Source organism: Polyodon spathula, chromosome 33 (assembly GCF_017654505.1).
Source record: "Polyodon spathula isolate WHYD16114869_AA chromosome 33, ASM1765450v1, whole genome shotgun sequence".
Lineage (NCBI taxonomy): Eukaryota > Metazoa > Chordata > Actinopteri > Acipenseriformes > Polyodontidae > Polyodon > Polyodon spathula.
In genome coordinates this window covers 5,266,922-5,291,872 of record NC_054566.1, presented here as the reverse complement: position 1 = coordinate 5,291,872, position 24,951 = coordinate 5,266,922, and the positions used below count along the sequence as shown (strand labels likewise).

Here is a 24,951-nt window from a genome sequence, read left to right as displayed (position 1 = left end):
TACACCATATCAGATCTCCAACTCCATTATCTCTATTACAGATACGGTTGTGATCTTTGAAAAGTATCCCCAATTAACTGTTCAAGGTCACAGGAATAAAACAAAAAGAAAGTAAGAGTTTAGTTTATGAATGATTCCATTCATATACAGTACATCTGTTACCATCAGTAAAATACTCTCCAGAAAATACACCTTCCATTTAATTCTCTTAGCCTTCCTTATTATTTTGTTTAATTTCAAACTAAACTAACTATATTTAAATTAAGCATATCCAATAACACCTTTAAGAGAAGGATAATATTCGGAGGTGACAGATGCATTGTGGGTGCTGCGGTTGGTGTTGTATTTGGAGATACATGCATACGTGCAAGAAGCACTACAGATGCCGCACATTTATAGTCAAACCAATGGGTTCCGTTCTTTGGTAATGACTAGTTAAGTGCTGTTGTCTTTAAAAAGCATGTAAACAAACTGAAACCCATTTCACAGCCATGATCAATTGAGAGCTGATAATTGGTGAGTATGAGTGGGGGTTAGGGATGCCAGGACCTGATAAATAAGTCATTATGTATTAGCTATTAACCACAATGAAAGATAAGAATATAAGAAAGAGGAAGCCATTCATTCCATCTATGCTCGTCCAGTTACTAGTATCTGATTGATCCCAGTAATTCAGCATCAACATGACTAGGTAACCCATTCCATACGTCTATCTCTATCACTAGTGTCCTCTGGTATTGATTAGGGTAACTTTGTCAATTCCCTTAAAGATTTTAAAGACTTCAATCAAGCCCCCCCCCCCCCCTTAACAGGTAATTACATTTAAAAATGCGCTCCAAAATGAAGCACTTAAAGAATTTTAAAAGTTTTAAACAATCCAAACCCTGATAAAAAGAAAGCAATTAGCAGGCTCCTCTGTGATATCAGCTGTCTGCTGAGATGTTTGTGTGGAAGATGAGTTTCCTGTCTCAGGTATTGCATTGGCTCTTAGGTGTTGCTTTGTAGTCCCTCTGTTCACAAGGAACAACTAGGAAGAAGGAGGCATGAAGTCCAGGGGTAGTAAAATGCAATTATGGAATGAACAGTTTGAAACAGCAGAAAGCTTTGAGGTTTTTTCTTTCTTTTTCTTACCAAGATGACTCCTGATTTGAAACAGGATGAGACGAGGCACCTTCTTTCCAAAGAACCTGATGTTCCTCATAATTTTTTAAGGCCCTGGTCACTTTCTAGGTCTGTTAAATAAAGAGGTGGCATTTTGCTTCCCTAATAAATGATGTAGATGTTGTGAATATGCCCCTGAGAGGTTATTGCAGTAAATATTACTTTTTTAAGGAGTTAAATTCCGATGATCTGCTTATCCAGAAACAGCCTCTATTTACCAAAGCTGTTTACTTTCTTTTTCTTTTGTTAAAGGAAAACACAGCAGTAATGTTATGTTACTGCTACCCAAGTTTCCCCTATGGTTATGCTATGCATGTCACATGCTGTACCAGTATTGTCTGTGATTTACCCTGCTCTCACAATACTGTCATATATTTTTACCATGGTATACTGTAATTCTTTTATGGCTAAGGGGATTTTTCACACCTTCAATTAACCTTATCACTAGTTTGTAGCATTGTCAATATATTTTTCTTTCACAAAATGATGCTGGATGTATAGAGGGTTTGAAAAGTAAAATAAAACAGGTAAAAGGCACAGTTTATTAACCACCCCGACTGTAAGCAACTTTCCAAGAAGACACCTATAACTAATAGTGAGACTGGGAATATAGTCACACAAGAATTATACATGGGCTAAGTGGTGTTATTTAAAAAAAAAAAAAAAATTAAAACTATTCCCTGTGATTTTACAAACCAAATATAGGCAAAAAATAATAAAAACAAATTATTTTACAAAATGCTTTATTTTATGGTAGCAGTATGCTGGTGGCACTGAGAAGTTCTGATCTTTAGTTCAGTCAGGAAAGCCATGTGATAGATTATTTGTTAAACATGGACTAGACAACACTACTACACTCTGTATTTTACATGACATTCTTTGGCCTTTTGACATACAGTCATGAGCTTGTGGATAAGCGGAGTGTAGGGAAGCCATGGGCAGGAGGCAGGGTTAGAGTGAGTCCACTGCCAGAAGCACACTTTGCTTCATGTGTTCTGATACAGGGAGAATGTTACTCTGCAGGGGCTACCTGAGGCTCATGTGATGACCTCGCCCGAGAAGAACACTCTCTGCTGTAGCTAGAATAGAATTGAAAGCAGGTGACTGTTTGCATCAGGAAATGGCCACTGAATATTTGTTCTTTGCTTAACTCTTAATGGTTAAATAAATGCAATATACTATTTATGTGTTTGTTTATTTGTTTATTCTCTGTTACTTACTCCAGAAGCTGGGTTCTAGTTTATCTGGGAAGGTGTAGCTGTGAGAGGAGAAAGGAACTTTTTCACCAAATAAAAAAAGGAAAAGAGAAATAAAGAAAATAAAAGCAAACTGTTGCCTTTCAGCAGGGTTTGTGTATTAGGGTAAATGTGGGAATGGCATTTATAGAAGAAACAGGGATCCCTTGAACTAACTCAGATTAACCCCTGGTGTACTTCATTGTCCATGGAAACAGAGGTGTCTCAAGAGCATTGTGAAACTTGTGATTTAAAAAAAAATATTGATCTTTTGAAACAGTAATATTTGTTCATATGTAGTGCCATGCCACTGCTCCCTCCCTATAGATTTTCTTCAGCTGCTCCCTCTTCCATGTTAATGTCCCCTATTCTTTCTGCGCTGGACAGAGTGCAGTTCCTAAGGTCTCCAAATACAACAGCTTTACTGAATGGAGCAGAGTTGCTTTTTTCCCTTGTCCAACCCAGAGAAGACAGGGTTCTCCACAATACCTGTGAGCGAGGGAGAGGTATAGCATGTGTGCCATTCTTTCCAGGAGCCTTCAGAAATGTTTCATGGTTAAATAAGCAGCCAAACCCAAACATATTCCAAATCCGAACAGTATTCTACCATTCCTGAACTATGCAGCATTTTTTGGCACTTTCGATCTAGTTGTATGTACTGTTCCAATTTTGACCACTAGGGGGAGCAGTGACGGTTCTTCAAAAACAGCAAAAGCACCGTCCCAAGTCAGAAACACTCAGAGAAAGAAAATAGCCGACAGGGTTACCTGTGACTTCCCACTCAGCCAAGAAAACTCAAATCGTCTAAACTTCAAATTTCAAAGCTACTGTCTAGAAAGCCATTCCAAGCAGCCCGCAACCAAAGCGGATTCCCACCAGCACAGCTCTGCAAGTGTTTTCTGTTTGAAGCAGATCAATGAAGATTCCTGATGCTTAGGGCTGCGACTCACTCTTGCATTACTGCAAGATCATTTTGTGAATTGAAACTTTTAATCTCAGAATGAACTTTAGAAAAGGCATCCTGGTGTCCCGAGCTGTTCTTTTTTCTTTTTTTCTTTTTTTTTTTTTTTACGAAGTGGAGACCGATCTGTAACTAATGTAGACATGTTTTCCTAATGTAAGTTTGGTAATCTATAGAGGTTTTAGAAGAAAAACAAATCTCAAAAGTGCGTTATTGTGAGCTTTCAACAAACTGATTGATTGCATTGTGAGTCATTCTCCAGTTTGATGGGGTCCATTCAATTGGGAAGGTGGAGCACTGGGAGAGATTAGCATATTCCCTTTCCCTCAATCTGTGTTCAAGCGTGTCTTGCTTACTTTTCGCTTAAAGAGGGGGCAAGAAGAGGGGGTCGTGGCTGACATTATAAAGGAAAAATAACAGCATCGCCTTCTTGGTTTGCAAAGGATCTGCGTCTTCACAAGCTGCTACAAAACCACAGGCAACAACGGGGGAAGACCCTCAGAAGCGTTTAGTGGAGATAATAAATATTGAGATTTGTTTTTCCTTTTTTGAAAATGAAACTTTGGACTTTTCTCGCCTTGCTCTTTTGGTTCTTGGTTTTAAACCTGGCTGTGGGATCCGAGTGTGGGGCACCTCGGAGAATGGGGAGGTCTAAAAGGGACTTGGTGCGCGTAAGGGACGCTAGCAACTCCTTCCAAGGGGCTTGTGCCACCAGGTTGCCCCGGGGCAAACGCTCCTTGCCCGGAATGGATCGGAGATTGCTCCGCCAGCACCATCGCTCCTCCCAGCCAAAGGAGAGCTCTCCCAGCCGGGGCAAGGCTGTTTATTTTACCGGGAAAAGGGACCAGCTGCGGTTAAAACCGAGTACAGAGATACCAAGAGGAAATTTCACACTCGAAATGTGGATTAAACCCGAAGGGGGGCAGAGATCTCCGGCAGTAATTGCGGGTATGTGTTGTCAGTTGAAAGTAACATTTTCTCTGTTTACCAGTGAATTGATGCTGTTTACCTAAACCTCCCGAAGTGTTCCCAATTTTAAAAGTGACATTAACATAGTAGGTAGGCTACGTTAATTACTACACTCATATCGTTTAATAGACTAATTGTTTCATATTATTCGAGAGATCGCTTACAATTATTATTATTATTATTATTATTATTATTATATTATTATTATTATTATTATTATTATTAAAGTATAATAATATTAATAGATTTTCGAGTTGCAAGTACAACGTAAACGGCATGTTGGCGTTGTAACCAATTGAAAACCACAACGCATCTAGTAAGATTACCCATTCTACGGCACACGACATAAGTTGTATTATTGATCATTTGCATTATCGTTTAATTATAATTATTATAATATTGCTATATATAATGTTTGTATTAATGAATAATCAAAAAGAAAGGCACATTTTGATTTTTGCCACAAGCATAATTAATTCCATTCTCAAAAAGCTGCAAGTGAGATACAAGTCACATTTTGGTTTGCCGCCTTTATATCCATTCTAAAAGTAAAGTACCAGTGTAGCTGTATCTCAACCAATGAACTCGTAAACTGTAGGATGCACATATTTTATTAAAATATTACGAATTTATTTATTTATTTATTCATTTATGTATTTATTTATTTACAAGTGTGTTGCTCTTGATTTCCCGGGGACATTCAGAAACATTTTGTAAACAGGAAGGGTTTTCATACACGGTTACCTTTTTAACCTTCCTGCAGTACTTCGTATTATTCACAAGCAACACACTGAACCCGCATTTACTGTCCGATATATAAAATATATACAACAGATGTATAACATGTGAAAAAATGGATTGTTTCCTGTATAACATGTGCAAAAAATTCCCGTGTAGCAAAACGTCAGCAAAGTGCAAAAAGAAAAATGTAATCCGCATGTTGCATCACAAAAATGTGAATAATTAATTAAAAAAAATATCGTGACGGTTTTTCGGACGGGCAGCCTAGCCCCTTCTTCAAGCATGCGCTTATATATAGCAAGATAGATGATAAGGATAGTGCCTTATATATATATATATATATATATATATATATATATATATATATATATATATTATATAGATAGAGAGAGAGAGAGAGAGAGAGAGAGAGAGAGAGAGAGAGAGAGAGAGAGAGAGAGAGCTTAAAAGCCTATCGTATCACACGTGTAAGCGATAGAATTGTGACAATTTGGACAAACGGTTTCGTGGCCATGAGAAAACGCAGAAGCATATACGAGACAACACAAACCGGGTTTGGCTGGATGACCTCAGAAGATACAACAAAAAAGAGGGGCGGGGGATTGGTATCAAAGCTAACAGAGTAACAGGAACGAATGAAAACAGAAATATCAGAAATATCTCTATATGGTGGATTGAGACAAGAAGGTGAACTTCATTGGGTTTGTGATGTGACTATTACTGGGGACTGATCACGATGAAGGGTCAGTCCCATTCCTCCGCTCTTTCCCGGCAGCCTTGGCAGAGCTTTGGAGGTGAGGTACGTGTTGTTGTTGTTGTTGTTGTTGTTGTTGTTGTTGTTGTTTTGTGTTATCAGAGTTGTGGGTTTGGTTTGTGGATCTGACGGGATTCGCGTGGAAATGTAGCTACGTCATGCTAGCCCTTGCTGATTTGCTGTGAGGGAGAACAGAAGACTCAGAAGCGCTTCAGCGTTCTTGCGCAGAATCTCGACTCCGCGTCTTGCTCTTTTGCTGGCTTCACTTACAGCGAATGTTTTGCTCGGTGCATCACTGAATCTTAAAGCAGCTGTACCGCCCCAAATTAAAAGCATTAACTACCAGATTCCGCTTGTAAACCGCTCCTTAGCGTAGCGTAGTATTTAAGAGGAGGGGGGAGGGGGTGGTGGTGACGAAATCTGGGTTGTTTTCATAGGGATTACCCATGGACGGGATGCAATAAGTGGAATTATATGACACGGACTAGGGGCGTCTGACGCTTGATTTGGATGTGTTTTGGGGGATAGATAGGCAATAATAATACTCGGAACTTAGCGACTTTGTCATTTGTAGGCTAGTTTGTGCATGATACTTTGTGTATAAATTCGACGTGTAATACCATTTTCTTGGATATTATATTGTATGTCACATAAAATGCCTGCAATAAATGTATGACACGACTAATTGTATGTACGTCAAACAATTACTTTCGATATTTAAGGGGAAAAGAAGGGTTATAGTTTACACAGTTGACCAGTCGAGAGGAGAGTACTGCTACAGGCGACACAGTTTCCAGATACTGTACAGTAGCGGACTTTGTTGCATGGGCTACACTACAGTTTAAGATCCGTTACCTTTTGCAACATAACATGAGTGTTTTAAATTATACCACATTTAGAAAAAAACTGTGATTTGTGTTCATTCGCATACGTCGACGTTTGTTTCCAATCATGACTTGATTTCAGAATGTGTCGTTTCTGATTCGAGCTGATACTAATGTACATGTTGCCGGATCTGAGTGACGGCGCGTAAACGGACAGGTTGTCTTTAATAGCAGTGGTTACATGAATGGTATGTGGGCGGTACGTGGAACAGAAAGGGCGTGTCTTTTTGGTCTTTAAAGAGTGAAAGTTATTTGTTTTTCCTTTTGATACCTTCGGCTGCCAACAGAGCGTAAGCCTTACTTAACACACACAACACAATGAAGCTGCGCGTTAGGGATCGTCTCGCAATTTCCAGCTTTGTATAAAGAGAACAAATTGTGTAGTTTTCCACATACCACGTTTTCTTTCATAAATAAGACATTTTTTATAACATTACTTCTAACAAAATATCACAAAAAGAAATGCACTCCTCTTTATTTTATTCTTTACAACCACGTCCTCTTATCTCTACTACATAAAAGATCTTATTATATTACTCCTAACATTATATACATTTCTTTTTCTGTCATAATGTACTTCATTGATACGATATATATAATATATATATATATATTAAACATATAATATATTATCAGTATCAATTGTTTTTTCATATACATGTACAATTTTAATTTAAAAAAAAAAAAAAAAAAAAAAAAAAAAAAAAAATGGAGGACCAGTCCCTATCATATATATAATTATCAGAATAGTCTTTGTACCTAGTTGTACTTTTTCTTTTCAAAAATCCACTCTACAACAGTATTGTTATTAGCCTGTAATGCACTTTGTAAACGATCGTGTCTAGCATTTTAGCTTATGATCTAACTTCACATATGCAATACTTGTTATTTTTTTAATTCCAGACCTGTGGCAATACAATAGTCTTTATGTGTAACTACGCATGGCGGTCTATGTGCATATGACGTACAGTGGACACAGTCCTTGGTTTTTCGTCGGGGCGTGGTTCAGTTTAGCCTCGTGCATATGTCCTGTCTTTTGTGTTGTTGTTTACGTGCTGGTTTTGTTATTGAGACGAGAGAAATTATTCGAATTCCAGGAATACACCAAGCAGACGCAGTGTCTTCTCAGGTCAACCTCTGTGTGACGCGCAATGTTAAAACACTTCACCCGAGCCTCTGAATGGATAACAGGATCTCATTTATTAAATAAATCTTGAGCCTTTTCAATCGGGTTTGACAGTATAAGTCAAACAGTATATGTATAGCAGATAGAGGCACTCTGCTCTACCAACACTACAGAGGAGAGATGACTGTTGCCTGTTTATTTTACCTTGGCCAAATTAGATTGAGCAATCAGCGCAGCTTAAGAGAGTCTTAGCAAAATGGGAAAGGGTGAGCCTGGAACTCAAACCTGAACGCCGGGTGTGTGTGTTAGTGTGCATATATGTGTGCGTGGGTGCTTGCTTGTGTGTGTGTGTGTGTGTGTGTGTGTGTGTGTGTGTGTGTGTGTGGTATGTATGTGTAAGCATCTATTTCTTGTGGGCCTTACAACATTAACATCATCAAATTATCACCCCACATGTCCCAGGTTATGCTATTACTTCACATGGCTTCGGTAGGTTCTTGTTCCATCTTTCAGATATGCCCTCCCTTTCACAACCTGACCGTTAACTCATTTCAGTAATAACTTAATGAGGATGTTGTTTATATTGTATACAATCAGTATTTCAATTTCCAGTCCTCATTTACTTTAGAAATAAAATAAACTTGAACAAAGAAATAAAGGGAGAGGGGAAATAAAACAGAGGCCTATATTAATGTAAGCCTCCTCAGACTATGCAATGGCAGACCGGGCAGGGCGCTATGTTGAAGAGTAGTGTGAATGCTGACTCCTGTGTTGTAACTGAAGCCCTGTGTAGGTCACACAGATATGACCTGCCAAAAATACCCTGAAAGGGTTTATATTCACACCATTTCATTCTCCACACGTTGTAAACCAGGACTGTATAATTGTCTTAACAAACCTCCGCCATTGTTGGCAATGCTGATGTCTGTTTTACCAGTGCTTTATAGTTTGAATACTCTGAGTGCACAGCAAACTATATCAGTGCTTGTGCTGAAGCTGCCCTTTGCTTTGCCCAGCACATGGGAATGTGGAATGTTTAAGCTTGATTGAGCCTGCACTGTGCTTGGGGAAGCAGAAGATGTGTGTCTGGAGCACCAACCTTCGTCTATATTGAGCTTGAGAGTAGCAGAGTAGTGACTAAGCTGCAAGACACTCCTATTCTCTTCAGATCCATTCATACTTACCCACTCTCTGATCATTCTATGCACCCGAGGGCCTCCTTTCATCAGTGTCACAATATTTCAAGCACAGAATGGAGAATACAAGGCGGGACATGTTTTCCTGTCCGTAGGATTTGAATCATTGCATTTGATTTGAAGGAGGTACAGTTCTCTGCACATACCAAGGTGAAAGGCAGGTCAGCAATTATAAACTAGTTAGGTTAACACTAAATTAAAATGTTATTATTATTATTATTATTATTATTATTATTATTTATTATTATTATTATTATTATTATTATTATTTCTTGAGATAATATTTCCTGCTGAAACGTCCTGTGTTACCGGCATTAGGGACCTTGTTGCCCAAAGGAAACTATGTAGGGTAAGGTGGGGTCCTAAAGTAAATAACATGTGCAAAACATCAACAGCGAGATGAGTGGTTCACGAGACTGCTGTTCTTTGAATGATGTCAGGTAAATCTGACAAGTAAAACAGTTGTATTAATAAGTGTGTAACAGAAATAGTGTGCTTATTTGCATCGCATCACCACAGTCGCCCTCCTGTGGCTCCATTGCCACAGTAAAAAGAGCAAAACAAATTCAGTAACAGCTGTCATCGTCATAGAAGACGTGCTTTCACCTTGCAAAACTCAACAGGCATTTCTTCAGGCCTGTGCTGCAGTCTGGTGTCGAGGAATAAGCTTGTTCAGAATGTTCTGTAGCAATGGAATTTGCTAAGACTCGATAGTGGTAATTTCATAAATGTTAACTTTGTGTGCGTTGTGCACAGTGCAATTCCAATCCATCCTTCATAACTTAACTCACTGTGCACTGCTGAGTTTGATGCAGTTGCTCACCTGCATTCAGATTGTTGGCTACTGTGCGTATTGATTGGCTCCTTTCACTGGTCATGATTCTCTGCAGGCCTCCTCCAACTTGCAAACTGAGATCCATCTCAGAGCTAACTGCTCCAGGTCTTATATAAACAATCACTTTACAGTTATTTGCAACCATGGCCAAAAGGTTGGCATCAACCTGCAGGACTAAGTCATTTTGCTTCATAAAGTCGAATGAAACCTTCTGAGTAATGTTCCCTTAACGTATGGAAATAAAATTAAAATATGTGGCATTTCGAAATCTAGCATGAAATATTTTACTATTATGGTTTCCAGTAGACTCTTGCGATATAATTGTGTCATTTCTTTGATTACACAATGTTAAATAAAAGACATAAATTACATTCATACAGTTTTTTTTTATTTTTTTTTTTTTTTAAATGATGCCTCTTTCCTAAAATTCTAGGTGATGTAAAACTTTTGGCCAGAGCTGTAGTTCATCTTTGCATAGCTTGATGATGTCACCATAAATAATGTATTTATTTTCTGTTTTACACACTTGTGTTTTTGTCATTTTTATAAATGAATTTAGTTTATCTTTTTTTTTTATACAAGAAGCGCTGATTTTTGGAAAACCTTGTTCTGATGCTGTTTTTTTTTTTTTTTTTTTTTTTTTCATTCAAGTTTTTTGCATATTCCCTGGCAAAAACATTATTGAATCAAATGAATTCTAGCTGGAGCACCATATCACAAATCCAGCAAGATTATCTCTCTGCCCTCGTGGCATTACCAGAAGGTTTTGATGTCTGAATGCTGTCAGATTGTTCAGCTATGGCATTAACCTTCTGTGCTCTAGCTGGGAAGTGAGGAGGAGGTGACAGACCCTGCTGCTGAAGTATGCTCCTGCCTGTGGCAATTGTTCTGAAGTGTGTAGCTCTAGAGTAGCTCTCTTCATCTTTCCTCAGTAGCTGTGTGTCGCATTCCTTTGGACCAACACCAGGGAAATCAGAAAGACTGAAAGCTACAATAATGGAATATATGAAGGACAAAGCAGCTTGCTGTTGGCCTCCTATTTTACAGTTATTTTGTTAATATATCTTTTAAAATTATTATTTTTTTTTATACTGGGTTTGAAAACAATGATGAAGGTTTGATGGGAGAAATAATGGGTTTATTTGGGGGTAGCGCGACATTATTATTTTACTGTAATATGGTGTGCATCATACTTTGTTTTCCAGTTTATTCAAAACTGAATCATTTTTTAAATGTGTAAGTCGTTTCCAGCATGAGCAATACACGGAGAAGGGAAAATGGTGGCAATGTGGAAACTTATAAAATCTACTTGGTTTTGTTGCTGCAGGTTTCTTCAGCCTGGCAGGACAGAAGCTGAGCCTCTACTTTTATGGGGAGAATGCAGCAGAGCAGGAAAGTTCCCGCAGTGTTACTTTAACTATACCAGCAGTGCATTTTTTGAAGCTAATCATCTTTAGCCCAGAAGTCTTATTCTATAAATGTTTCACACCACTTTAGAGTAGCATTCCAATAGACTTGAGTCAAAGTCTCCTGCCAAAGCACTGTCAAAAAGGTGCAGGGCTACCTTCGCCTGCCAGCGTGGCACGGATTTGACAAGGCGAGTTTACAAGATGTGGGAAATGTTTTACAGTGACCACTGATTATTCTCATTACTTACTGATTTCTTCAAGAAAGCTGTTCTTTCCAGAATAGCCCATTCCTTGTGGGATGCCATCAATGTGTTCAGTCCTGGACAGGAAGCAAGAGGCTGCAATCAGCCCTCTGTCAATGTCAGTCAGCTGTCCTGCCCATTGACTTGCAGCAGGGAGGTGCCATTTGTATATATCATTAATACAAGGATTTGTTTATATCACAGAATACAAGGACTTCAGTTGAATTACTAGTTCTCAGTGACCGACAGGTCATATACACAAAAGTATGTGCATGTTTTAGTGTGGAACGCAGGACTCCCTTCACATCCGCAGTGCAAGTCATGTTCAGGTGTCAGTGTGGAACGCAGGACTCCCTTCACATCCGCAGTGCAAGTCATGTTCAGGTGTCAGTGTGGAACGCAGGACTCCCTTCACATCCGCAGTGCAAGTCATACTCGCAGGTGCCAGGCGACAGGCTTCCCAGCCTCATAAACATCACAACATCTCTTGCTATAAGAGTGCGGGCTGTTCAGAAAAGGTGTCCCCTTTGGGTCACAGAAAGCATTCCAGATTTCCCTCTGGAATCCTCCACTCGCTTGGCATCAGCTTGGGCTGGGTTTTATCTCTCTTTGTTATTTGCCACTTAGCGGTTGCATTGCAGGATATGACAGATTGTAATTTTGCAGACTTTATGGCGTAATTTGTTTTATAGTAACTGGCAGCGTGTGTGGATACAAGGATAGGATGTGGAGTGAGCACAGCAGCTGCTCCCATCTCTGTTTACCCTTTAGGATGCTGTGATTGTAAAGCAGCCTTCTGAAATAAAAAACAAATCACACTTTATTAGAGGCCCAAATACTCATCACGTAAGTAGGGCTTTCCAAAAATGGCTTTACCTCATTCCTCTTGCTGTGGTCTAACACTGGTGTGTGTCTACCCTGCAGCAACAGCTATACTGTTTCTGACGTGATACTTTACTCTTTAAAACACTAAACTAACACATTCATGGTACCTGTACAAAGTTTGACACGAATGGTAGAGGCAAAGGTTTGTTAAGTAACATCTGGGGTGTATTCTACATGAGAATGTGGACAGTTATTTAAGCCCAATTTCTTACCAGTTTATTACCCCATTTTGCCCACTATTCTTGTTATTCCTCCAGGTCATTCTTTACCAGGCTGAAATCACTTTTAAAAGCTGAATTTAGAAGTTTCAAGTGTGGTGGTTTCACCACTAGGAGTGTGCAGCGGTACTTTCTGACCCCACTGAAACTGTGTTTTCTAAATAGAGATTTTCCCTTTGCTAATTGTTCTCACAGTTGCAGTGGGGGATGGATTACAGTTGCACACTCCTAATGCTTTTATTTTTTCTTTCTTTCTTCAGAAACAGCCCCTTTGGTTCAGGTGCCTGTGCTGTGGACTACACTTTTGAAAACAATTGTAAATTACTTAACCTAAATATGTCACCCTCACTTAATTCTGCCTAGCAGATTGAAGCGTGTTTTTATTTTTCAACCTTTCAAACAGTGATAGTGGAGTAATACAGTCTTAACACTGTCTGTTATTTAGTGTACTGTTGGGGGCCTCGTGTCCAGAACTGCAGCTCTTACCTGCAGTATATTCAGGCCTTGTGTGGTGAAATTCCAGCACTGCTCAACACTGCTATACCCTATTCTGAACAGCTGTAGCACGTTTCTTTTTCAGAAGTTAAAAATGCATCCAAAATGCAACAGAAAAGGATAACTCCTCCATTTAATTTAGGGGCTTAGTAGTGGTCTAGGTTTAAGTTGTTTACTGTTTGTTTTAGAATGAAATCGGTGTGTGTGTGTGTGTGTGTGTGTGTGTGTGTGTGTGTGTGTGTGTGTGTTTATTTTGTGTATGTGTTTTTGTTTCTCTCCCAGACTCTTTCACATGTGTACCATGTTTGTATGACGGTTGTCAGAAGTTAAAGCATGGAAGTACTAGAGCATTGCTTCCCAACCTTTTTAAAGGAGGGACCACCTTGGTGTTTGGATTTTTCCCAAAGCCACTTAGTACGTAGAAAGTATTTATATAACGAATGAGATTGAATGGGCTTGAATCTTCACTGCCAGGTCAGTAAGGAATGTTTTCATTGAAATATGCTGTCGACAAAGTTCCTGTTTCTTTTGTTTACATTTTTTTTCACATTCTGAATGCTTTGTAGTTAAATGATATCTCAAGAGTTTTGTTTGACAAAACCACCTGACAAATCACGCACTGGGGCATCCTCAGATCCAGTAAATGTGAATACCAGTGCTGGTCCCTGCAACCGTTACCTTGTGTAGCAAATGAATCTGTCCATTTCTAACAGCTTACTGCACTAGCTGAGACGCAAACTTTGTCGATGTACATATAAAAACACCGGAATAGGAGATGGGTGGAAAGCAATTAAAAAAAAAAAAAAGAAAAAAGATTGGAGAGTGTACAGGATGTGTAAATGAAACAGGATTGGTGGCACACAGTCGATAGGATTTAGCATTTTGGTTCAATATGATGGCATCAGAACAGACTGTATACATTAGTAGTTCTGCTTTTAGTTTTGTTCATTTTCAACAATGTATGTGTTGTCAGGGTTATATGAATATACCATTATTTCAATATGTTTATGGAGAGGTTAGCTGCATATAGTAACAGTAGCTTGACTTGTGAACTGTTCCTTAGTGTGAATGATTGATTTCAGCTTCATGTTATTATATGGGTTTGTTCAGCCAGGTTTAATGTCTCACAAGACTATATGCCAAAAGGAAATTCTATTAACACTACTTTTGGAAATAATGTGTACAGTCTGTTCTGACGCCGGCATATTGAATCAAAATGCTAAATCCGAGCCACTGTGTGCCACCAATCCTGTTTCATTTACACATCCTGTACACTCACCAATCTTTTTCTTCTTTTTTTTTTTTTAAATTGCTTCCCTCCCATCTCATCTTCGTATTCCGGTGTTTTTATATGTACATCGAGTGAAGTTTGCTACTCGGCTAGTGCAGTAAGCTCTGTTAGAAATGAAGAGTTTCATTTGTGACACGAGGTAACGGTTGCAGGGACCAGCACTGGTATTCACATTTACTGGATCTGAGGACGCCCCGAGCCTCAGTGCTTGATTTGTCAGGAGGTTTTGTCAAACAACAAACAAAACTCTTTAGACAACCGTTTATAGATAGATTTTTCAGAAGTCTGACAACAAACGGTTTGCCCCTTTTCTTTTCTTTGTCCTTGAACGCATCTGTCGTAAAACATTACTTACTGTAAGGAATGACAGCAAACCGTCGTTTCTAAGTTTCGGTACATGGATATATTAATATGAAAGACTATATAAATACTTTCTACATGTACTAAGTGGTCCGTGGGAAAAATCCAAACACCAAGATGGTCCCTCATAAGAACATAAGAACATAAGAACATAAGAAAGTTTACAAACGAGAGGAGGCCATTCGGCCTTGATCCCAAAATCTCATCAAGCAGCTTCTTGAAGGATCCCAGGGTGTCAGCTTCAACAACTTTACTGGGGAGTTGATTCCAGACCCTCACAATTCTCTGTGTAAAAAAGTGTCTCCTATTTTCTGTTCTGAATGCCCCTTTTTCTAAACTCCATTTGTGACCCCTGGTCCTTGTTTCTTTTTTCAGGCTGAAAAAGTCCCTTGGGTCGACACTGTCAATACCTTTTAGAATTTTGAATGCTTGAATTAGGTCGCCACGTAGTCTTCTTTGTTCAAGACTGAACAGATTCAATTCTTTTAGCCTGTCTGCATATGACATGCCTTTTAAGCCCGGAATAATTCTGGTCGCTCTTCTTTGCACTCTTTCTAGAGCAACAATATCTTTTTTATAGCAAGGTGACCAGAACTGAACACAATATTCAAGATGAGGTCTTACTAGTGCATTGTACAGTTTTAACATTACTTCCCTTGATTTAAATTCAACACTTTTCACAATGTATCCGAGCATCTTGTTAGCCTTTTTTATAGCTTCCCCACATTGTCTAGATGAAGACATTTCTGAGTCAACAAAAACTCCTAGGTCTTTTTCATAGATTCCTTCTCCAATTTCAATATCTCCCATATGATATTTATAATGTACATTTTTATTTCCTGCGTGCAGTACCTTACACTTTTCTCTATTAAATGTCATTTGCCATGTGTCTGCCCAGTTCTGAATCTTGTCTAGATCATTTTGAATGACCTTTGCTGCTGCAACAGTGTTTGCCACTCCTTCTACTTTTGTGTCGTCTGCAAATTTAACAAGTTTTCTTACTATACCAGAATCTAAATCATTAATGTAGATTAGGAATAGCAGAGGACCTAATACTGATCCCTGTGGTACAACTGCATTCAGTTTGAGAATTAATCTTTTGTGCGGGACTTTGTCAAAAGCTTTCTGGAAATCTAAATAAACCATGTCATATGCTTTGCAATTATCCATTATCGATGTTGCATCCTCAAAAAAATCAAGCTAGTTAGTTAGACACGATCTCCCTTTCCTAAAACCATGTTGACTCTCTCCCAGGACCCTGTTACCATATAGGTAATTTTCCATTTTGGATCTTATTATAGTTTCCATAAGTTTGCATATAATAGAATTCAGGCTTACTGGTCTGTAGTTACCTGGTTCAGTTTTGTTTCTCTTTTTGTGGATCGGTATTACGTTTGCAATTTTCCAGTCTGTCGGTACCACCCCTGTCTCAAGAGACTGCTGCATGATCTTGTTTAGCAGCTTGTAAATTACTTCTTTCGTTTCTTTGAGTACTACTGGGAGGATCTCATCTGGCCCAGGGGATTTGTTTATTTTAAGAGCTCCTAGTCCCTTTAACACTTCTGTTTCAGTTATGCTAAAGTTATTTAAAACTGGATAGGAACTGGATGACATGTGGGGCATGTTGTCAGTATCTTCCTTTGTAAAAACTTGTGAAAAGTAATCATTTAATATATTTGCTATTTTTTTTTCTTCATCTACTATTTTGCCATTTGTATCTCTTAAACATTTAATCTCCTCTTTGAATGTTTGCTTGCTGTTGTAATATTGGAAAAACATTTTGGAATTGGTTTTAGCTCACTTAGCAATGTTCATTTCTATTTCTCTCTTGGCCTTTCTAACTTCCTTTTTGACTTGCATTTGCAGTTCTGTGTACTCTTTCTGCGTACTTTCTTTTTGGTCCTTTTTTAATGCTCTGTAAAGTGCCTTTTTTCGCTGAATATATTTTTTAATTGATCTATTAAACCATTTTGGCAATTTAGTTTTACATTTAGATTTGTCTACTTTAGGGATGTAATTGTTTTGCTCCTCTAGTACTACATTTTTGAAGAACAACCATCCTTCTTCTGTGGGTGTTTTCTCTATTTTACTCCAATCTACTTTTGTTAGTCTCTGTTTCATACCTTCATAGTTTGCTTTTCTAGAATTGTAAACCTTATCTTTAGTCATTACTTTTGGGGTTTTAAAAAACACTTCAAATGAGACCATGTTGTGGTCTGAGTTTGCCAGTGGTTCTCTGACCTCTGTTTTAGTTATTCTATCTTCATTATTTGAAAAGACTAAATCAAGGCATGCCTCCCCTCTAGTCGGTGCCTTGACAAATTGTGTTAGGAAGCAGTCATTTGTCATTTCCACCATTTCTATTTCATCCTTTGTGCTACCCACCGGGTTTTCCCATTTTATTTGGGGGAAGTTGAAATCCCCCATTAGTATGGCTTCTCCTTTGCTACACGCATTTCTAATGTCATTGTATAACAGATTATTGTGCTCACCGTCTGAATCTGGCGGTCTATAGCATGCTCCTATTATTATGCCCTTTGAATTTTTGTCAGTTATTCTGACCCATATTGATTCGGTTTTATTTTCTTTGTCCAGGTTTAACACATGGGCTTCAAGTCTGTTTCTTTTGTATAGCGCTACCCCTCCTCCTCTTCTGTCCTGCCTGTCTTTCCTATACAGTGTATACCCACAAATATTATATTCGTCCCCATCACTCTCAGACAACCACGTTTTTTCCTTTGAAAAAGGTTGGGATGCAATGCTCCAATATTTCCATGCTTTAACTTCTGACAACCATCTTACAAACATGGTACACAGTGAAAGAGTCTGGGAGAGAAACAGAAACACACACACACACACACACACACACACCCACCATTTGCCATTTCATTCGCCATTTCTTTCTAAAACAAATGACAAACAAGTTAAACATACGCCACTACTAAGCCCCTAAATTAAATGGAGGAGTTATCTTTTTCTGTTGCATTTTGGATGCGTTTTTAATTTCTGAAAAAGAAACATGCTACAGCTGTTCCGAATAGGGTTTAGCAGTGTTGTGCAGTGTTGGAATTGGGTGCATTTCACCACACAAAGTTGTTTGTTATTCAGAGTTAGGGATATTCAGTGCAGCCCTAGTGTTATGCCAGGCAAATAGACTGGGACAGCCCAGATTACATTGTTTACATGAACGAAATTTTCACAAGACAAATGTGCCATAATGTGTAAGTTATTTAGCTAGTATTTGTTTCACGTTAGAAAGCTGTTTCAGTTAATGGTGGCTTTGAATGAGATGCTTGGTATTGCATCAAAGGGAGCTATAATAATATTTATAAACACACCCGTAATAAAATAAAGCAGATAAAGGGGAAACATGCAGACTCCACACATCTCTTATAATGATATATCATGTGTTTAAAGCTGTTTGATGTGTTGCTTGGTAATAATAGCACAGCATGTGATTGTGTAGAAACTGGGGACTGGGTAAAACCCAGAACGGCGGAACTCAGAATAAAAGTTAATATTTTTATTATAATAACAAAATCTTGTCTTTGATTTTCTTTTTATATTAGGAGTCCTTTAAAAAAAAATATGTTAACACATCAAGATGTGCCAGAAGACTATTTAAATTACATGAAGTTGGTATATAAACCAGGTCTATTTCATTACACCTATAGGTGTTCAGAGGCTTTTGCCCCACCGTATAAAATAAAGTACCCAAAACAATGACACCTCATTTTGATAGGACTAAGTGTCCCCCATTTAGGACGGAACCGGAAATCAGCCATCTTGGGGAAAAAGCGTAGCTGTAGGACTGCTGAATGGCTCTGTTGTGATCAGCTGTGTTGTCTGCTGTGATTGGATAGAGTGTGATGGCTCTGTTGTGATCAGCTGTGTTGTCTGCTGTGATTAGATAGAGCGTGACGGCTCTGTTGTGATCAGCTGTGTTGTCTGCTGTGATTGGATAGAGCGTGGTGCCACACTGATCACAGGGAGGAGTTTAGCAGTACAAAGGGGACGCAGCTACATGAGTTCAGCCCCTTACACTGAAACATGACCAAGCCGGAGCGCTGCTTTGATTTGTTTTGTCAGACGGAGACCACGGGAGCTGAAACTACCAAGCAAGCACAACCACCCGGAGCACCTACACTATCACAGCAAAGCCACCTGGACTTTCCTTTGGAGCGCCTGCACTGTCACAGCACAGCCACCTGGACTTTCCCTCAGGTCACCAGCACTTCCACATCAACTCAACCCATGTGTGACTGTGATTATGTTTATTATTTGAAATGTATGCGTTTGTTTGGGAACTGCATTCCCACCATCTATGTTCCCCTAATACCATTGTTGGTAGCGGGGGTAACTATTTTAGAAAATAAAAGATGGTTGTTTTTGGAACTACACTATTTGTGGACATTGATTATTCCTGCACCACTTCCATCCTGACACGTAGGCCAACCGCATGACCTCGGGCTGGAAAGACTTTGGAACCAATAATTGGGTTTCAGGCTGTCCTGTGTCCGGGACTTGGGATACTCTTACAGTATATGTCTGGTTACAGTGAAGTGAGGGAATGTGAGCTGTCGGCTGCACTCAACTTTCTTCCCCTTAATAGACCAAACCTGCCCCCGAATGTTCACCTGAGTGGGATCTTTATTTGCTCACACTCCAGGTCCACATTCTGGTTACAGAACTTTGGTATATTAAGCAGGGCTGGATTAGCTTGTGAAATAGGGGCCTCAGTAACCCTCCCCCACAGGTCACATTGGATTCTAATCCCCCTCCCCTGGTGTTTAATATACATTGAGGATTCTCCCACCAAACCCCAACCTTGTCTCATTTATATTCCCTCCCATTTTTCCACTCTTCTGAACCAGGAATGGAACAAATTGGGAATCGGGAGGCCACATCACACTCCATGGCTGTGGGGCAGTTTTCTGGCAACATGGCCAGCCTCATGGCAATGGTAGCAGACCAGGACAATGGGCGCCAGTGGAGCCTGCATGTCCCGCTGCATGAGGAGAGGGAGGGAACCCTGTTCTCACCCAGCTGGGGGCCAACCTCGGTCTCCATTTTTGTGAAAGGAGGTCGCCCGTTGGGGTTTGAGGGTGTGCAGGTCTGGGGGGGGTGGGTACCCTTTGGGAGGGCAGTCTTTGGGACTGAAGGAGAGGTAGATGAACCTGACGATAGGGAATCCTCAAAGGCCTCAGCCATACTTATGGCTTCCTCCAGCGTGGTGGGGTTGTGGCGGCTGATCCAGGCATGCTTCTCGCCACATGGTTGAACTGTTCGATGACCACCAGGGCAACCACCTGATAGACAGTTTGTGTGGTGGGGCAGAGCCACCGGGTCAGTTGATCCTTGAGTTGTTGCCCCACAGTGCAGGACTTGACTCCAGGGGGGTGCTGGTAATCCTGGAATCTGCACCGACAGGTCTCTCCGGTGACATTTCTAAAAGAGTTACCCCTGTTACAAACAGTGGTATTGGGGGAGCAAAGAGGGCGGGATTGCAGTTCCCAAGCAAAAGAAGACAGTTTCAAATAATAAACAATAATCACAGTCACACACGGGTTGAGTTGATGTGGAAGTGCAGGCGTTCCAAGGGAAAGTCCAGGTGGCTTTGCTGTGATAGTGTAGGTGCTCCGGGTGGTTGTGCTTGCTTGATAGCTTCAGCTCCCATGGTCTCTGTCTGACAAAACAAAACAAAGCAGCGCTCTGACTGGGTCACGTTTCAGTGTAAGTGGGTGAACACACATAGCTGCATCCCCTTTGTACTGCTAAACTCCTCCCTGTAAACTCCTCCCTGTGATCAATGTGGCGCCACGCTTTATCCAATCACCGCACACAACACAGCTGATCACAACAGAGCCCTCACGCTCTATCCAATCACAGCAGACAACACAGCTGATCACAACAGAGCCATTCAGCAGTCCTACAGCTACGCTTTTTCCCCAAGATGGCCGATTTCCGGTTCCGTCCTACCATCGAGTCGGCCTACCCCTGTGAAAGCGTACCACCAACCTTGCTTAGCACCCTTCCTGGTTAGGAGGGAGGTTTGCAACTCAGATTCGTTCTCTCCCATTGACAGGGACACTTAGTTCTATCAAGATGAGGTGTCATTATTTTGGGGACTTGTTTTTATATACTGCGGCAAAGTCCTCGGAACACTAACATCTATTGTCAATGGACAAAATGAACATATAGGGGAGGCACTTTGATCGGCATTTCCTACTTTCAGGAATTATTTCCCAGGACAAAACTACTGCAGTTTAATAGGGGACTGTGGCAGTGTGCCCTGCCCATGTGTGGATTTTGTGTTATGTGTTGCGTGTGGTGTGTTAATGTTGGTGTATAGGTATTGGTGCACAGGATATAAATGGGTCTGTGTAGCATGGGTCATTTAAAATATATAGTTGTATTTAGGAATGGGGATTGCATAATCACTTCACGTGTATTTAAAGTATTTAATAGCATGTGAGCACGGGGTTGTACAAATTAGTTCACATGCTGGGATTCAAGTGAATAATTAATTAGTAATTGAATCCCAGCACAACAGTATATATAGATGCATGAAGCACTCACTCGTGAGTGTGTCCCAGGCATAAGAAGGTTTCCTTAAAAAAAATAATAATAATAATAATAATAATAATAATAATAATAATAATAATAATAATAATAATAATAATGCTAGAAGCACCAGCACCGTACTTGTTTTGCGTTTTGTGTTTGTGCCCTGTTTGTTAGTGTCTGTTTGTTTTGTTTGTCTTTTATTTTGGCCTCAAGTGCCGTGTTCTGTTTTGTTCAACCTTTTATTTGTCTTTTTAATAAACGCACTGAGCGCCGCAGCGTCTCAGTTTCACCTGCCAGTACTGCCTGTCTGTGTTACTTTCTGGCCTGACGTCACCCCTACAGCCAGCCTGTTCACAAGGATGCTTAGTCCTACCAAAAGGAGGTGTCATTGTTTTGTGCACTTTATATTATATGGTGGGGTAAAAGCCTTTGAACACATATAGGTGTAATGCAATAGACCTGGTTTATATACCAATTTCATGTAATTCAGTTAGTCTTCTGGCACATCTTGATGTGTAAAAATACTTTTTAAAGGATTCATAATATAAAAAGAAAATACCTAGACAAGATTTTGTTATTATAGTACAAATACAAACTTTTATTCTCAGTTCTGGTGTTCTGGGTTTTACCCAGGCCCAGAAATTGTTTTTTACAAGAACTGTTTAACTGCATTTTGGGAGTTTTTTGCGGACCACTTAGAGTTTACAGGTTGGGAACCACTGTGCTTAGCACTATGCAATGTACTGTATAGTAAATTGTAGGGAAACCTATGAAAGCATGGTTTAGATTTTCTAAATGCACAATAAGCACACACATACAGTCGGCACCACCTAATCGGGATATTGATAATCAGAATTGCTGCTTAAATGGGATACAACTCTGGGAGACGGTTCTCCCCAATGCTATTTATGTTGGTATTTTCAGTGTATCGCAGTGCTGTGAGTACGTGATTACGCTGTGACTTGCGTGAATTGCATAAACCACGTTGAACACTTGAAGAAGGTGCGATTTAATTTTGTTTAAGGATAAAAAATGTATTTAACATTTAATCATAACATAATGAGATTTTGTTCTTTTTCTTTTCATTAAGAATAAAAAAAGTGTGACTAAAGGTTGTCTCAACTGCTTCTCGTTTAATTGGGACAGCCGTTTATTCTGGATATTTTTCCTTTGCCCAGGACGTCCCAATATAAGACAATCCCTGGATTATGTATATTATATTACACATGCACTATACTATATACAGAAGATAGCTGTGCTAGGGCCTGGCCCAGGGTAGAAAGCTACCAGCTGTCTTAAGCCCCACTGGCATGCACGCTGTCGTGCAGGTCTGCTCCATCAGTGTGCCCGAAGGCAGGACTTCCTAACCTTTCTCACCTGAGGCCCCCCTTTTCAGCTGCATTAGGCACTGTGACTCACTACTAGCACTTAGAAAAAATTACCGGTTTAAAATACTTTAAAAACTGTAACACTGTATATAAACTTAATCGAATGTTGTTGCTCCCGTGGCCCATTCAGTTTGGGAACCCCTGCTTTAAGACCTGTGTTTGTATTGCATTCCAGTTTTGCTTTTTAGTTATAAAACTTAGACATAACCTATAAAAAAGCCCTTACAAATTACTAGCCCATCCTTTATGTAATATCCTGTATGTTCTAGTATTCCCTACCTCACTTTCCTGCAATCAGCCTTGAGAATTTTCAGATGTCATTATTGCTAAAATAGTTCGTAAGCATGGCAAAATAAAGATTTAACAGTTAATAAATTAAATCTAAGGAAAATGCAAATAAAGCATCCTTGAAGCTTAACAATCAGGAAGCTTGTTTGTAAGAATGCTGTCTATAGAAGTTAACTTGGATTTTTTTTTTTTTTTTTTTACCTCCCCTCACATGAACTCTGCTAAATTGGCAGGGTAGATGGTATTCATGAGACTGCAGGTATCTCCATTGCAAACAAACCACAGTCAAAGCATCAATGAGAGAGAGGAGGAGAGAGAGGAGGAGAGGAGAGAGGAGAGAGAGAGAGAGAGAGAGAGAGAGAGAGGGGAGAGAGAGGGAGAGAGAGGGAGAGAGGGGAGAAGGGGAGAGAGGGAGAGAGAGCAAGGGAGAGGGGGATAGATGTGGGATAGAGGGGGGAAAGAGGGAGAGAAAGAGGGAGAGAGGGAGGGAGAGAGGGAGAGGGAGAAAGAGATGGGATAGAGGGAGAGAGGGAGAGAGGAGAGGAGAGAGAGAGATGGGGGGAGGGAGAGGGGGGAGAGAGAGGGAGAGGGTGATGGTGAGAGGGGGAGATGGGAGAGAGAAAGGTTTGGGAAGGGGGAGAGACAGATGGGGAGAGGGGGAGAGAGAGTGTGAGGGAGAGAAGAGGAGGGAGTGAGTGAGAGGGGGGGAGACCTGGTCACCGCACCCTGCACCCTGCACCCTGCACCCTGCACCCTGCACTACAACACATAGTTTTTCAGCTTTATCTTTAAAGATCACCTTGGTTCATTACCCAGAGATGCTTTCAGGAAGACATGGAATCTTTCATAACTTACTTAACATGCTCAATCAGAAATATAAACAATAAGAAACGTTTGTCTACTTAGACTCTTATCATTTAACCTTCATTTTCCATATTTACAAAACATTTGTGCTGAGTTTACACCAAAATATCACTCTCAAAGTACAAGTGAAGTCTGGAAAATGTTATCAAAATGCCAAGGGGCTTGTGAGAATGCTGCATGCAGTTATACTAATGAGAGGTAAGGAAGTGAGTGCTATAACAAAGTAGAAGGGGAGCTGTTCATAACAGGCTTGCTAGGCAATTGATGCGAATAGGTAATTGGGGAGTGTTGGTAGTTCTGAACATTTAAGAGAATGTTTCAGTTTTGATAAAATCAGTGGGAAAAAATGCTTCCCAATTCAAATGTGGTACCCATTTCCAAGTACAATTTTGGAAGAGAAACTAGGGAATATTCATCCAAAAGTGGCAATTGGAGCATTCGGCAGCTAAGAATTAAGAAATCAAGAACTTGCCATTGAGCATTCCTTTAAAAACACCTCTAAATTTCAGCTCTCTTTACCCCCCATGTCTGTGTTCACAGAGAGACAGGCTGCTGGTGTGCACAATGGATTTCAGGTAAATCCTACAATCCATCTTGTTTAGAGGGCCTTTCGGAACTAAGTGCAGACCCCCATACTCCTCCTGTTCATGTAACACAGGCTGCATTGGATCACGTATTGTAAAAAGCACTTGTCTGTGTGCAGAATGTTCCAGCACGCTCGTAACACCGGGTTGTTGTGTTTTTACTGAAAAATATAAACTAATGGCTTTATGGGAAGGTGTCTGCCCTCTGAGAACATAGGTACTGTAGGGGCAAAGAGGGTTTTATCTGACCCTTAATCACACCGTAGACGCTTATAGCTGTGTGTTCATGTAAACCGCTGAAGTTGTTTTTATCGTACTGCACCGCTGATCTTATTTAGTCTGTAATGATTGAATGGGTTACATTACTTTAGCATGGCAGAATTATGACAGGTGTTTACATAATAAACCTAAAGGCATTTCAGCACACCCCTCCCACATGAGCAAACCAGTTGACAGATGTGTGCTTTTTTGTAGCAGGCAGAAGCAATCTAAATACAT

The 24,951-nt window shown here is 39.9% G+C and overlaps 1 protein-coding gene across 1 annotated transcript in view; it reads left to right on the top strand.

Moving 5' to 3' along the window:
- Nucleotides 1-3,131: 3,131 nt before the first annotated feature.
- Nucleotides 3,132-24,951, top strand: part of LOC121303550 (pappalysin-1-like) — a 202,097-nt gene continuing 180,277 nt past the window's right edge. The window contains exon 1 of the mRNA XM_041234313.1: nucleotides 3,132-4,305. Coding sequence (XP_041090247.1) covers nucleotides 3,912-4,305 — 394 coding nt within the window. The 5' untranslated portion in view covers nucleotides 3,132-3,911. The remainder of the gene's footprint in view (nucleotides 4,306-24,951) is intronic.